Genomic DNA, 16,525 nt, shown 5'->3' on the forward strand with positions numbered 1-16,525 from the left:
TTATTGCTGCAGATTAGAGGTTGGCATAAAGGAAAATTAGTTTATTGAGATCTTCCTAATGGTCCCCAGCACAAAAGAAGCATCCCTGTGCTACAGCACAGATCTGTAACAGGATCCAGACACAGAAAAATGCCACGAGCATCGGGCACAGCCTCACCCCAGAGCTGGAGAAGCTTCAGCAGCAGCAAGGCGTCTCCAGAAAAATCCTCAGCTCATCACAAACCCACAGCCTTAGCTCTAAACTCATCCACTTGGGTTTAAATATTCAAGAGCACTCTTAAATACCAGCTCGTAAAATCAATGGTCTTCCCTCTGGATCCAACATTTCGTGGAGTTTTCAGTTCTGAGATTGTGTTTTTAGATTTTTCAGGCTTGTCAGTCAACAGTGAAATGAGGGATCTCCCTCTTCAGAGTAACTTGCTAAGAATACAAGCATATATATGTTTAAAAATAAGGAACTAGATACAAATGTATAAATATATATAAAGTATATTTTATTTTATATATTATGTAACATACAATACATGTTATGTATTATAATACATATTATAAAAATACGTAAGAATAAAAATCAGACAACTATTTGTGTAGATTAATAAAGATCTGGGAGAAAAAAAAACTAATATTGTAATTTTGTTGATTGTACATAAACTGATTCAAATTACATACAAAAACACTGATAAAATCACATTTAAAAAAGCCTGAAATGAAACCAATGACAAGACTTGGACCAGCGTGGGAAGGGTTTGGGTAGGACCATAAGGGAGATCAGTATCCACTTTCTGATTACACTGCACAGGAACTGAGTCACAAAGAAGGTAGATTTAATCACCCAGAACACTCTGGACCAGTGCCCAGAGAGAATTTCCCAGCTGATCCTGTGGTTTTACAGATCCCAGCATCTCTGGGTTTGGGGCTGTGGATTTATTGGGTTTTACAGGTCCCAGCATCCCTGGGTTTGGGACTGACAATTGTTTGGGTTTTACAGGTCCCAGCATCCCCGGGTTTGGGACTGACAATTGTTTGGGTTTTACAGATCCCAGCATCCCTGGATTTGGGGCTGTTGTTTGGGTTTTACAGATTCCAGCATCCCTGGGATTGGGACTGTGGATGGATTGGGTTTTACAGATTCCAGCATCCCTGGGTTTGGGGCTGTGGATGGACTGGGTTTTACAGACTCCAGCATCTCTGGGACTGGGGCTCACAATTGTTTGGGTTTTACAGGTCCCAGCATCTCTGGATTTGGGACTGTGTATTGATGGGGTTTTATAGATCTCAGCGTCCCTGGGTTTGGGACTGTGGATGGGATTGGGTTTTACAGATCCCAGCATCCCTGGATTTGGGGCTGACAATTGTTTGGGTTTTACAGGTCCCAGCATCTCTGGGTTTGGGGTTGACATTTGTTTGAAGTCTCTGACAGGGCATCGATCCCAGGCACGCCCTGTTCCGAGGTTTTAACGAGGATGAATATCCCAAACAGCTTCTCCACGGCTGATCCTCTTATCTGTCACTTGGGGAAGCCACAGGGTGGCAGGAAATAAATCTGGGATAGCGCCGTGGCACCGTGCCAGGGCAGGGCTGGCCAGAAATCCTCCCTCGGGGTCATGCCAGGGTGAGCCTGGCCAGGATTCTGTGCTGGAGTCAGGGTGGGAAAACGATAATGACAGTTTGATGTACTCGGTGTAAAGTGCTTTCCAAAGAGCACAGAGTGCTCCTTGGAGAACCTGCAGCACATCCTGACCACGCCTGACCTCTCTCCAGCTTGTAAACAAGATGACAACCACAGGCAGCACACATATATATATATAAAATAATTTTTAAAAATAGGTCAGAGGCTGCTGTCACGGAAATCTGTGGCATTTGGCACAATAGAAAGTGGAAGAATAATGATGAGAAGAATCTTGACAGCTTTGTTGCAAGCTTGCTGGGAGAAGAGAAGAGAAGAGAAGAGAAGAGAAGAGAAGAGAAGAGAAGAGAAGAGAAGAGAAGAGAAGAGAAGAGAAGAGAAGAGAAGAGAAGAGAAGAGAAGAGAAGAGAAGAGAAGAGAAGAGAAGAGAAGAGAAGAGAAGAGAAGAGAAGAGAAGAGAAGAGAAGAGAAGAGAAGAGAAGAGAAGAGAAGAGAAGAGAAGAGAAGAGAAGAGAAGAGAAGCAGTTTGGTTTGAGCGTGGAGAGCACCCTGGCTCTGAGGTTTTTCTCTCTGATGGCTTCTCCCTGCAATGCACTGAGGGGAAGGCAAAAAGGTGGGACCAGCCAAAAAAAAAAAGCAGAGAAAGTCAGAAAGTCAGTGCCTACACGTTGTGCTTTTGCACTGGCACCTCAAAGGTTGTCCTTTGCAGATCTGCTCCCTGCAGATTCAAACTCTCACAGAGAATCATTTGCCCCCGAGGTTTCATAATTAGACATTCCTGAGGAAGAAATTGAACACAGGTTTTTTTAGACAGCATTTAGATAAATTTATCAGAGGAACAGACTGTTTCACAATATTTGGGTCACAGCAGAACTGTGAGAGAGATTCTCCGGGTTTTCTGTGCAGGAAATGAGAAGGCGGAGAGGAGGAAGGAGCTGTAAAATGCTCTCTGGTTTTGTACACTGTGAGTTTAATGTATGTGAAAACTGGAACACCTTCCTGCCTCTGCAGGAGAACTGCCTGCTGTCACCTGGAACACTTGTTAGTGCCAGCCCTCTGACATCTCAGATTCACACTGGAATGGGGATTGGAGTGATTTAATATCCAGGACTAAAATCATAACAATTTTGCCAACTTCACAAAAAAATTCAAAGACATCAGTGGTAACTAGGATTGTGATTTACCCCTGAAGTTTGCTACTGAGTGAAAATAATATTTTTAAGAATTATAAACTCACTGTTTATTTTTTCTGTGACCAAGACATTCTGGCAGGTCAGTATCTGTTACTGCATGTTTACCTCCAACATCAGAGAATCATTGAATGATTTGGGTTGGAAGGGACCTTAAAGATCATCCTGTTCCAAACCCCCTGCCATGGGACACCTTTCACTAGACCAGGCAAAAGAAAAATATAAATATAAATTATATATGATATTTGACCAGAAAATAATACACTTCAAGTGGGTCCTGGTTTCTGGCTGGCTGAATTTGACAACTCAGTCACCAACAGGAGGAACAAAATAAACAGGGGGAAAAGAGCTGGAATCTGAGTATCTGATCCTTATGGGAGAAGAATGAGATTGCTGCAGTCCCCAAGGCAGCTTTCCTGCTGCTGGCACACAGGGATGGCTGCACTCAGGCCTCTCCTAAATGCTCATCCTCAGTGTCCCAGCCAGCACATCCCTGTGGATTTGGGAAACTGCTGCATCTTGAGCTGTGTGGTGCAGAGCCAGCCCTCGTGTCTGGCAGGACAGATCCCCAGCAAGTCTGTGTGACACATCCTGCAGTACCAGGAAAATGACAGCATCGAGCAGAGAAGCAGAACAACAGGTTAGAAGGAGGACAGAAGGTCTTGCTCATTAGCTGGGAGCTGTTACCTCACTGACCTTCAGTCTGCCTGGTTCTTGAAAACTTCCTGCGTAATAACTCCAGGAGAGACCAATTCCAGTCTGAAAGCCTTTGCTTATCTTATTATCTCGTGTCCCAATTATTATAATGTCTTTTCCTATTGCCCTGACAGCTCCAGGTGTCAATGAACAATGTTGCTGCACAGATTGCTTTCATCATCAGTTTTCTTTTATTTTTCTCTATTTTTCCTCCTTTTTTGCTTTTACCTTCACTTTCAAGGCCTTTTCTGGCTTATCCTCTTCCTCTCTCCTGTTCCTTGCAGAAACGCCTCTGATCAACCAGCAATGCCAGTCTCCATCATTTAACTGCTGCCTTTTCAAACATCCACTCTTGATCTCTGCTTTGCTGCCCTTCACATTTTAGCTGGACAGCACCACTCGTGCAGAGGCAGTTTGTTCACATCCTCTCCTGTGTTCTCCCTTCAGGCTCCCTTAGCACAACCCCAGGTGACAATGACACTGCTGGGACACTGATCTGGCTCCCATCTCCTCAGAGTGTTCCTGCACTGCTTTCTCTGCTTGCAGTTGCCGTTTCTTTCCTCAGGATATGATATTATCTGGAGTAGAGACCACCACTCCACTCTGTGTTTATGTGGTCTCTGATCAAACAAAATTCTGCCTCATTCTTCGGTTTGCAGGAGCTGATATTAAATAGCTCACATGTGAAAGGAGTGGGCTGCATTTGATGGAAAATCAGCTGATGTATATAATTGCACACAATCACAATCACAGCAAGAACTAGGTCGGTTTTGCTCATGCTGTGCCAAGGTGAATCCATACAATAACAGTCATTTTCATAGAATAAAAAAAAAAATCATAGAATCACTGAATGGTTTGGGTTGGAAGGGACCTTAAGGATCATCTCATCCACTCCCTGCCATGGCAGGGACAATTTCCACTGTCCCAGGCTGCTCCAAGCCCTGTCCAGCCTGGTCTTGGACACTGCCAGGGATCCAGGGGCAGCCACAGCTGCTCAGGGCACCCTGTGCCAGCCCTACCCACCCTCCCAGCCAGGAATTCCATCCCAATATCCAATGTCTCTCTTCCCTCTGGCAGTGAAGCCATTCCCTGTGTCCTGTCCCTCCATGCCTTGTCCCCAGTCCCTCTCCAGCTCTCCTGGACCCCTTTAGCCCTGGCAGGGGCTCTGAGCTCTCCCTGGATCCCTCCCTTCTCCAGGTGAGCACCCCCAGCTCCCCCAGCCTGGCTCAGAGCAGAGGGGCTCCAGCCTCGAGATTAACTCAGTGTCCTTCTCCAGCTCCTGGAACACACAGTTATTTGTAACATACTTTCAGACGTTTCTTATTGCAGAGAATAAATTTTTCAAGAAGAACCACAACATTGGCAGTTACTGTGCACTTATATACTTATAAATATTATAAGTATTATAATAAATACAGTACACATATATATGCACTTATATACTTATAAATATTACAAGTATTATAATAAATATAATAATTATATATATATATATGTGCACTTATACACTTATAAATATTTGTTCCCCCGTCCGTTTCACACTGAGTTTTAAGTCTTAGTTTTACGAGTGGTAAAGTTTTCACACACAAACTGATGTGAAATGAATGTTCAGGTAATTTTACTCTTTTTTTTCCCCTGTTTTTTTAGTTCAGAAAACTTTGGAATTTGGGTCCAAGGCAGCGCTGCGCCCCCTGCTGGTCCCAAACTGTCCCCATCCCTTCCCGAATTCCAAACACAGAGAAGAATAAAACCCAAATATCGGGCACAGCTAAGCGAGGATTTAAACCAGAGGCCATAAAGTTCATTAAAGCAGCGTGCCTCGAAGGGAAAAGCTACTTGTGAAAGAGAGGAGGAAAAAGCAGGCTGTGACAAATGGAAAAATAATCAGATGTAAATACAGAAAATGAAGTCAATCTTTTTTCTGTTGGTTTAGCAGTGGTACTTTGCCCTTCGGCTCTGTGTATTTGGTAAATACTCTGAGCAGGACATTTACAGCGTTTTCTTTCTGAGAAGAATAGCATGTTCCCAATTGTTTAATGTTATGGCTAAAATTCATGTTTCAAATACAAACAGAGAAATTTCATAAAACAAAAATAAACAAACTATTGGAGATCCCAGCAGCAAGAGCTTGACATAACCCAACTTCAGTCAGAGCTTCAAATGTCCCTCACTCCCCCTCACAGGCTGTGAGTCAGCAGGGGAGGAGGATACTTAGATTAGAAACACCAAACTGTGGAACAATGATTACACAAATGTTATTTTGGTTGCTCTTCAGATGCTCCTGCAGTTAAAAATCTGCTAAATTAGGAGAACTGCAGTGATCAGAACCTCAGCTGATACCTGTCGAGTTCTGACTTGATGCCTCAAACTTGCAGCGCCACAACGAGGCTTCATGCCACTCAAAAATCTGATTTATGACCCCCTTGTCACAAAGAAGAACAGGAATCATCATTTCATCCTTCCTGCAGTGCTGGCACTGAGCACAGCCTCTGCTGCCTTTGGTTAGCTGGTAATTGGAAGACAACAGGGATCAGATCAAACAGGGCCCTGAAGCCCCAACTTTCAGGCCAGATCTTCATCTGTGTAAATTGGCATGGGGTTGGTGCATCACTGGGGGCACATTACAACACCAATCCCACTCCAAAACGGATCATTTTGCCTTGAAATGATCTTACTATAACTATCAGCACTCTTTGGTACACAGAAATATCCATGCTCCAGTGATAAACACGAGCCTGGGAGTGACAGTTCTATTATTCAACCCAATTTTGCATACCAAATATCCTCATCCTCTACAGATGCTGAGAATACTGTTTTCCCCAACACCATCGGCCCCAACAGGAGATGCTCTGCAGAAACAACCAGAGAGGAGCCTGTGTGGAGCAGAAATTGCCATCTGAATTCCTGCATTATGCCCCAAGCGCAACATGTGATGTTGTTTCAGCCTTTATTAGCAACAACACAAGGAAGCTTTTATCTTCTGTTTACTGGGATGGGAATAAACACCCAGAGTTAATATGTAACCATGGTTTTGTGGGTTTTTAAGGGCAGAGCCCTGGCCTGGGGGGCACTGGGACATCGGGACTGGCAGGGATGCAGCGCCTGGCACTGCTCGGGTGCCTGGTGGCTCTGAGCCACTGCGCTCTCGCCGCCAAAGGTGAGTGTCTTCCTAATGCACCCCCATCCTGAGGGGGGAACGGGGGAAACTGCAGAAAACAACGGGATTTTAAAGCTTCTAGGTAATCCTGGTCGAGTGTTTTCAGCAGGGTTTTTCTCTGAAAGCTTTTCTTCTCTTTTCGCTTTCTGTTCTTTCCTCTGTCTCCTCCCGCGGTGAGGTGAGTGTACAAAACATTAAATGAAGGAAAGCAGAAGAAATGCTGACAGATGTTGTGGCACTCTGGGTGCCAGGGGGGAGTTGTGTGTGCCAGGAATTAACCTGCTCCATCCCAGCTCCATCCCAGCTCCATCCCAGTTCCATCCCTGCTCCATCCCTGCTCCATCCCTGCTCCATCCCTGCTCCATCCCAGTTCCATCTCTGCTCCATCCCAGCTCCATCCCTTCTCCATCCCTGCTCCATCCCTGCTCCATTCCTTCTCCATTCCAGCTCCATCCCAGCTCCATCCCTGCTCCATCCCAGCTCCATCCCAGCTCCATCCCAGCTCCATCCCTTCTCCATCCCTGCTCCATCCCTGCTCCATTCCTTCTCCATTCCAGCTCCATCCCAGCTCCATCCCAGCTCCATCCCAGCTCCATCCCTGCTCCATCCCTGCTCCATCCCTGCTCCATCTCTGCTCCATCCCAACTCCATCCCAGCTCTATCCCAGCTCCATCCCAGCTCCATCCCTTCTCCATCTCTGCTCAATCACAGCTCCATCCCTGCTCCATCCCTGCTCCATCCCTGCTCCATCCCTGCTCCATCCCTTCTCCATCCCTGCTCACCCCTCCACACAGCTCCTGCCTGGCTTTGCTCCTCCTTTCCCCCATTTTAAGGGCTCTGGGCACTGCCTCATGTCCCTTCTCCCTGGGTTTGCCATTTGTTTCTCCATCCTGAGCTCTGTGTCCCTCTGTGCTCTCCCCTCCATGCCAGCAGGAGCCTCTCTATGTCCTCAGCAGGAGCTCAGGCTGCAGCCCCTGTTCCTCCCTCGCTGTTCCCTCCTGTTCTCACCCTCTGGCTGCTGAGCTGTTCCTGCTGTCACCGTGTTAAAGCTGGCTCATGGAACAGAGGGTTTACCCCAGTGAACAGAAAAATTGGGAAAAAAGAGGAATTTAATTCCAAGGAAAAAATACCTGATTTCAGGCTGACCCTCACCAAACTGATTTGGATTAAAAATGAAAGGTGTTTGCTTGCTTCTAAGTCCTTCTCACCCTGATTTGTCCTGTAACTGACTCCCTTTGTGCATCACCTTCATAAATCTATTTTGAAAGAAAAGTAAATTTTAGTTTAAAAAGCAACACAATATCTAATTGGGACCATTGCTAGAGCTATTGAGAAGAAGAAGAAGAACACATTTTTTTGCTGGCTAATACTTGTGGCAGCCATCAGCTGCCTCAGGAAGACAAAAGCACAGCTCAGAGCAGGGAGATACTATAACTCATAACACCAGAAAATCCTCTGCTTCAAGCTGAGAAATAAAAACAACACCAATTTTCTACCCAATTTCTTGTAAAATTCCTTTCCTCCAGTGTGTCCCAGGCCGCCAGAAGTGCTGTTTGCCACCCTTAATGTAGACAAAAAGGTGTATGAAGTGGGTGAGGAAGTGGAGTACACCTGCCGGCCAGGGTTCATGCCCAACAATGGGCAGAGGAAGTACACCTGCCTCCCGACAGGAAAATGGGCATTCAACACCCTGCTCTGCCTCCGTGAGTACCCTGGGGCTGAACAGGGCATTTACTGCAGAATTCTGATTGTGTCTGAATAGGGCATTTACTGCAGAATTCTGATTGTGTCTGAACAGGGCATTTATTGCAGAATTCTGATTGTGCCTGAACAAGGTATCTGTTACAGAATTCTGATTTTATCTGAAAAGGGCATTTATTGCAGAATTCTGAATGTGTCTGAACATGACATTTATTGCAGAATTCTGAATGTGTCTGAACAGGGCATTTATTGCAGAATTCTGATTGGGGTTGAACAGGGCATTTATTGCAAAATTCTGATTGTGCCTGAACAGGGCATTTATTGCAAAATTCTTATTGTGTCTGAACAAGGCATTTGTTACAGAATTCTGATTGTGCCTGAACAGGGCATTTGTTAAAAAATTCTGATTGTGTCTCAACAGGGCATTTATTGCAGAATTCTGATTGATTGTGTCCAAACAGGGCATTTATTACAAAATTCTGATTGTGTCTGAACAGGTGTTATAAGTGCATGACATATCGTTGGCTTTTTGCAAATATTGAAATAAATGCTATATGTATAATGTTAAAATAGCTTTTCTATATGAATATAAGCTTTTTTTCTCTTTTCTTCTAATAGTAAAAGTTAGATGTAGGTTTTTTAGAACCAGTCTGCTTAAACACCCACTCAGTTAAGATAACAGCCCGTAAACGTGCAATAAAAACCCTGCAGCTGACATGACAATTATCAACACTCACCAGCTACAAAAGTGTGGGACCACCACCCAAATAAAAAAAAAAATAAGAAAAAATTAAAACCACAAGCCAAAAACCACACATGCTCTAAAAAGACAGACCCAAGAAGTAGCCATGTTAAACAGTTCCCCAAAAAATTGAACTATACATAAAAAAAACCTATAAATATGCAACAAATTAATGTATGTGTGTCACACAGCTGCCCTTGAGCCCCTGCTCCTGGGGATGGAGATCACACCCCTGCCCCAGCCCAGCAGTGCTCACCTCTAACATCACATCCTGCTTGATAATCCCTGCAGTTATTGCATCCCTCATTGCCATCATTTCACTGCAGACAACTTACATTCCTCATGCAATTGAGTGCTAAAAATATTTAATGGCAAAAAGTTGTATTTTGATAGAAATGTAGAACAGTCAGACTTGTGGAATGTAGCACATGGGAATGGAGAAATGTGAAAGACACCAGGATGAACCTTTATGATCTACTTGTTCCCACTATAATGAAATTTTTATGGCATGCCTCATTAAATAATATGATCATTTTTTAATATTTAATAAATAGCAAAGAGATGTCCTCCTCCTCCACCCCTGAAGAATGGGAAAATGAATTTTGAAGAGTTCCAGTACCAGAGTTCTGTAACTTTTTCGTGTGATCCAGGGTAAGTGTTCCCTTCCTCATGCTGCTAAATAAACATAAATCACATTGTAATATCACCCACTGCCATACTGCAAGACAGAGAACATTGAAAACTCCACATAAAAACTCATCTACATTTCAGAAATCATAAAAAAAAGCCTGTCTGGTGATCCACCTCTGTTCAGTCTTGGCTATAACATTATGTAGCTTTGCTACTCCAAAGAAGAGTCTTACCAATACAGAAACCACCAAAATAGCAGAGATTTTATGCAAAAAAATTATTCTGGACTGCTTTCTCCTGCTTTTCAAATCCTCTTATTACATCATGAGATGAAATCCTTCAGCAGAGAGTAGATAATCTCCATCAAAGTTATGCAGCTGGGCTCTGAAGACTGGAAATTGTGTTTCTATGCCTTTCCTCAGCAAATGAAAACATGAGATTAATCCTGACTTACCTGCAGTAAATGCACTTTTCCTCAGGGCTACTCATTCCCTTTAGGAAAAAAGGATGCATTTTAAAAAATAGTTATGGTAAATGCAGGGAAGCATTTGATAGCAGCAGGTATTTATTTAATTGCACTTGGGTAATTAATGACTAAAGAGCCTTACCTGGAAGGTCACAGGTGAGACACAGCCTAGAGCTCACTGAAAAGTGTCAAAAGCCTCAACAACCTCCTTCTGTAAAAGAGGAGCAAGATAAGGAATAAATAAATAAATAAATAAATTCGACTATGACACCAAGTGCAGCAATGGGACTTGATTTGATTTTGTTAATTCTAATATATTGGTTTTCAGCTGTATGATATTGAAATGCCAGACACATGATGAATATTTCCTTAAAACTCCGAGCAGATATTAACAGTATGAATACAGAAGATGGGAGAGAAGTATGTAATATGCATATGGAAATTTAAATGTCTGGGATTAAATTATAATAATGCATCCCAGTGACTTTAGTTCCTAAGAGCACTGAGTTCCTTCCAGTATTTGATCCTAATTGCCATAATAAACCGGGAACTCCTCCTAAGAAGCCACAACATTTGCATTAGCAATCCCAGATCAATATCTGTTATTTACATACCTCCATAATATTAATCAGTTCTAGAAATTAATATGTAAAACAGAATATAAAGTTGAAACAACAAAACATCTTGTTATATCAAACCTTAGTGATATCTGGATAGCAACATTTTTACAGATCTGGTTCTAAACTTCCTTTGAGGTTGGGAATGGTTAAACTAGAGAAGGATTTCAGAGCTGGATTCCTAATCTGTTTATGAGAAATGACAGATCTTTGATGGATCTTCCTGTTGTGATAACCAGGTCTGTTTGTTTCCAGCTACAACCTCGTTGGGTCAAGATCAAGCCAGTGCATGGCAGATGGAAAGTGGACTGGAACTTTCCCTCAGTGCCAACGTATGTGTTTCAATAAAAAAGAACTCTTCTTTCCCTATTCTATTCCAGAAATATTCCCTTGCATTGCTCAGAATTATATATACACTCTTATTCAGAAGTCTCCTCTAGTGCTGTGCAAAAGCTGGTTAGGAAAAATCAAGCAGAATGCTGCATATTTGTTTTGATACGTGTGGGTTTTAGAGAAATACAGTTTAAAGGTCTGAACAAAAGGTCGGGATCAGGGATGCTATTTACAGCTGGAGGTAAGATGCTTATCCACTCAAATTCCTCCTCCCTGTGTATAAAAAGAGGATATTGTCATGCCTTCGTACTTATGCAGGGTTTTGCTATAACCTATCCTGCAAAAACACTTGGCTGAAAAGCAATAGTACTGTCTGAAAAATCCAGCAACACTCATGAATTCCATACTCTGAGGCCCCTGACACTTTTAATTTAAATTATGTTTTGCCAGCTATGATTCCATGTGGGCTCATTTTAGTCATAAGAACATTGCTCCTCTGATTCCACAATTATTTAACCTTTAAGCCTTAATTTTCTGCACGTTGTGCTTTCGTAGCGGTGTCTTGCGCCCCTCCCTCGCTTCCGGAATTTTCGGTCCTTTCTTACCGTCGCCTGCATGCTGGAAATGTCTCTCATTTCCTGGACACAATCCTGTTTGAATGTGTCCCTCCTCTTGCCCTGATTGGGAATGAGACAGCCACCTGCCTGGCCAATGGCACCTGGAGCAGCATTCCAGAGTGCAAAGGTGAGTAACTTCTACCCCCCAAAAAAATATTCCTGAGAGCTGCATATACAAAACAAAATGAATAACAATATTTTTTTTTTACAACTGTAATTGCAATCATACAGCATAATTATTCTGCAGGTGAATTCTGCAATCATTCAGGCTCGTGGATCAAGGAGATTGCTAAATCAGGGCACAAAACATGAGATTGACAAAATATTTGCTGCAGGTGCAAAGGTTATATAAACAAACCCTGCTAAACATGGTGCACAGTGGGGAACCAGAGCATGGCCTCATTTGATTCTAAGTGCTCAGATTCACCTAAGAAATAGCCAACCTTACTTCCCTGCTTTTAGTTAAACTACACCATGTTTAAGTCGTGTTGTAACCACAGATTGCAATAGATTTGTATTTAAAACAAGTAATGTTTATTTACTTGTTGTGGTTTTTCAGTTGTCTTTCCCCTGGCTGTGTTTTCCTGTGAAAGAGGCTGCAATGAACCACCATGAAAGTTTTTATACATTTTTCAGGTTTATAGCTGTCTGTTTGACCTGTGACACCAATAAAGCTTTGGATTTGGTTTTGTTCCCCAGTTGTCACCTGCCCCACTCCGATAGGAATCGAGAACGGGTTTATTGAGTTTGTGGCACGCAGGACGTACCACTACAACGAGAGCGTCAGCTTTGGCTGCCAGCCCGGCTACGTGATGGAGGGATCCAAGCATTCCCGCTGTGAGAACACTGGGAACTGGTCCACAAAGCCAGCCTGCAGAGGTGAGCACATCCCATCCCTCAGGAGCCAGCAGCCAAACCCAGCTCTTCCACCAGAACCGCTCTGTGGAGCTGTCACTCCTTCGTGGCAGAGCTGGGCTCAACAGGAAGCCAAAAAAGGAATTGCAATCTAAATTGATAATCTTAACCCACTGCCAACAGTGAATGTTGTACGACATGATATATCTGGATTGACTTCAATAATCAGATATGTAACTTTATTCTGTCTGAGCATTTCCTCTCCTCTTTCTATTTCATGTCATCAGAAATTATACTGAGGCTGGATTTTCACTGGAAACTTTTGACCCTATGCTAGGGTCTGAATTTCTTCAGCATTTTAATACCAGCAGAAGTTCTGTCTACATGTAGGACACATTTTTCATTCCCAAATGTCACCTATACAGAATTCTGACGAGATCTAATCTACCCCTTTTCAAACCTGTTCCTTATAACTGGATTTTTTCAGCACCATGTAAAATACCAGTTAAGAAAGCTGTAGTGTTGTACAACGGGGAGAAGAAGACAGTTCAGAACGATCTGAAGGATGGCATTCTGCACGGGGAAACTGTGTCCTTCTTCTGCAAGAACAAGGAAAAATCCTGCGCCTATACTGTAGATGTGGCATGTGTGGATGGCAACTTCACCCTCCCTGCCTGTTTTAAAGGTATGAGCTCACACACCAGCTCCTGGTGGGGGAATTGCAGCTGTTGAGTGTGGGGAACAATAATTCATCTTCAAGCCCTATTGAGTGGCTATTTGAATTATTGGGTATTTGAGTTATTGGGTATTTTGGAAAGAAATGGCCTGAGGAGAGAATGCCCAGCAAGAATTTTCTTTCAGTTGTGTGAGAGCCCTGCTTTAATTCCTATCCTGTTCTAGATGTTACCTAAAGATGTTACTAGCCCAAAGAAAAGGCCTTATGTAAAGTATTCTGGGATTTCACAAATCCTTGGATCAGCATTTTTAGGGGTAAAAAGCCCAAACACTGCTGCAGGTTTGAGAACCTGACTTATTCCCTATTCTAGTGAATTATTCCCACCTAAAGCTGATCAGGAAAACACTTTGGACCAAGAGTGCTGAAAAGCAGCTGAGAGCTGTGGGGAGGAACTGATGCTGGAGGAGCAGCCTCCAAGCCACACAGGCTTTTAGAATAAATAAACAGACATTGCCAACATTGTTAGCAAGAGGAAATGTTTCCCATTTGTTTTGTCAATACTCCTTGCATAGAATTTTCCTTGTAAGTTTTATTTTCATTTGCAAGCCAAGGGAAAGCACAGCCTATGCACGATGAAAACATCTCTCCTCACGTTTGGCTTCTGATGCACGTAGCTCAGCTTTATTAAAACAGAAAATAAAAGTGTATTTCTTCCAACAGTTTCACTATGATGCAAAGATTGGCTGCTCACCATGCTGCTGTTTTCAGCTGTCACATTTCAAGAATTTAACCCAAGTTCTTCACTTGCCTCCACAGAACGTGGCTTTTTTTCAAGTCTGGTGAAGAAAGATTACTCAGAGATGAAAGCATGTGAAGATGAAGCAGAGCAATAACCCAGTACCAAATTTCTGCCTTACTGAGACAGAACATTCCATATGAGAGGAAATCTTAGGTCCTGTGAGTGTAACTTGGGTTCAGTGAATGTAACTCGGGTGCTGTGAGTGTGAATTCCCAGGTGAACTCCAGACCCCAGGAACGCTTTTTTCCCTGCCTCCATTCCCAGCCTCTTCCACAAGCTACAACACATCAGCTCAGCCATTAACTCCCATTCTCTTGTCTCTGCCTTCTCCCAAATCCCTGCACTACTGCTTCTCTTTCCACATTTCCAATATTTCTGCAACTGGAAATGACCTCCTCAATAGCAGCTGCTTTACAATAAAGTGATTTTCAGCCACTAGTGTGTTCTTATTTAATATTACCTAATCATCAATCAGATCCTTTGGCTCTGGGCTAATTTATAGCAAAAGGCCTTAATCATTAGTAATTACTGGGTTCTGATTCCATTACCACTCCCCTGTGACAGGGAGTGGACCTTTAATTATAGACAGACAGAGGTCATGAGCCTGGGATTTTCCAGAATTTACGTAAGTAGAAAGATTGAGATTTCCAAATGAGTTTAGAAGCCAAAGTATGCAACCATGATTTGAACACCAATAGCATCATATAAAGGGGTTTTTAATATTTCTAAAAAAATTTGCAAAAGTTAGTAAGACTATTTATGTTTTTGAGATTCTAAACTACTGTTAATTTTTACCTCTGTTTCAACATTACACAATAGAATTGCTTCAGTTTTCTTTTTTTTTTTTTTTTATTTTTTTTTTAAGAGAACTGTACACCATTGAGCAACAGTTCTGATCTCTGGTCATTAAGTAGCTCTGAAGTAAACTGTACTTTTAATTTGATTTATGATACAGGTAGCTTACTGGTATGATCCAGTCTGGCAAGTTTTGTGCTTATGTTGGTATTTTCATTCAGAAAAAGTAATTATAATTTCAACATACTAGAAAGTGATAGAAAAATATTTGTGGCACACTTATAATAAATAGTCATGAGTCATACATGCAGTTTAAAAGCCTTTTCTTTGATAAAAAGCATGAGCTCCACAGTAAGTAATAATCCACTGCAGAACTTTTAAAAGGACCATTTAACATTAAGATCAAGTTACTTGTAAGATGGTAGAGCTGCCATTAAAGAACTCTGAACATATTTTAATTATCTTTCTTCTTTTTTTTTTATGTAAGGCTGTATATGAATATTTTAATAGTATGACTGATACAATTCATCCTTATGGTTCCTATTTTTAAAGAGAGATTAAGACAGCTATTATTAAGTATTTAGTACTTTGTACTCAGCAGCAATTTGATTTTCTAATGCAGAGACAGACAAATTCATTCTGGCCACTGAAGTGGGTATTTTGTTGGTGCAGTATGTGCCACATTTTGGTTGAACACGTTTAGGTGGGATCCTCAAATGATGTTTGCAGGCCAAGATACTCTTAACTCCTTCTAACACATACACAGCTCAGCTGGCAGGAGCCAAGGAATTTGGAAATCCAGTCTAAGTGTGGTGTGGATCCATCTCTGGGATCGGGATGTTCAGGACAGCTGCTGAGATACCAAACATGGTTTAATATTAACTTGTGCTTCACAGCAAACCCTGTCAAGCTGGAGTAAGCAAACTGAGCATTCACTGCCACCCAAATGCTGCTTGCCCATGAAATGCCTTGTTTTGCACAAAAACAGCTGCCCCAGGAAAATTGAGGTTTTTCTAAGGAAATTTTCCCAGTTCCAATTACCCAGCAGCAGGATAATGACTGAACAAATCAGCTGGCCTTGCTTCCTCACTGGATGTGAAGCACTGGAATACTTGAAAGGATCACCCTTAGGAGCCAATGTTCACATGCTGAATTTATTATCTACTCTCCCGAAGCAAGAAGAGGGAGGAAAAAAAATCTGTGACCTGTTAACTCTTTGAAGTAGTGAGGTGTTTGTGAATCACAACTTTCCAGACATGAAAGATTTGCTCAGAAGGGCTGAAAAATAATGTCTTGCAACTCAAAGTGTTCCAGAAGCTGGTATGAGGCAGTGAAACTTGCCTTCTTTTTTTTCTGTATTTTTGAGATGTTTGAAAAAATGCCTTAAGCTGTGTTCATGTTACTTGTGGCAACCTGCTGAGACAGTTAAAGAGATAAGAGAACATGGCAAAATGTGGTGAAAAAAAGAGTATTGAATATGTTTTACTTAAATGACCGTATTTTTACAATTCAAATTGGGAATTTGTTCTGTATTCTGGTTGGGATAGCTTTGTGTTCTGCATCAATGTGCCTGCAGTGATTTCCTCAGAAGGGTCAGGGCATATCAGTGCTCCTCATGTCCAGG

The 16,525-nt window shown here is 42.4% G+C and overlaps 1 protein-coding gene across 2 annotated transcripts; it reads left to right on the top strand.

Annotated features, from left to right (window-relative positions):
• The first annotated feature begins 6,548 nt into the window (after positions 1 to 6,548).
• Positions 6,549 to 14,541, top strand: APOH (apolipoprotein H). 2 transcript variants are annotated; one of them, XM_033076948.1, is made up of 8 exons: positions 6,549 to 6,670; positions 8,197 to 8,373; positions 9,668 to 9,764; positions 11,082 to 11,158; positions 11,715 to 11,903; positions 12,476 to 12,655; positions 13,119 to 13,316; positions 14,124 to 14,541. In XM_033076948.1, the coding sequence occupies exons 1-8, from the start codon at positions 6,607 to 6,609 to the stop codon at positions 14,198 to 14,200; spliced, it is 1,059 nt and encodes a 352-aa protein (XP_032932839.1). In that variant the 5' UTR covers positions 6,549 to 6,606; the 3' UTR covers positions 14,201 to 14,541. The 2 variants fall into 2 exon arrangements, with proteins under 2 accessions (XP_032932839.1, XP_032932840.1); XM_033076949.2 differs by lacking the exon at positions 8,197 to 8,373.
• Positions 14,542 to 16,525: the final 1,984 nt, after the last annotated feature.

Source organism: Catharus ustulatus, chromosome 20 (genome assembly GCF_009819885.2).
Source record: "Catharus ustulatus isolate bCatUst1 chromosome 20, bCatUst1.pri.v2, whole genome shotgun sequence".
Lineage (NCBI taxonomy): Eukaryota > Metazoa > Chordata > Aves > Passeriformes > Turdidae > Catharus > Catharus ustulatus.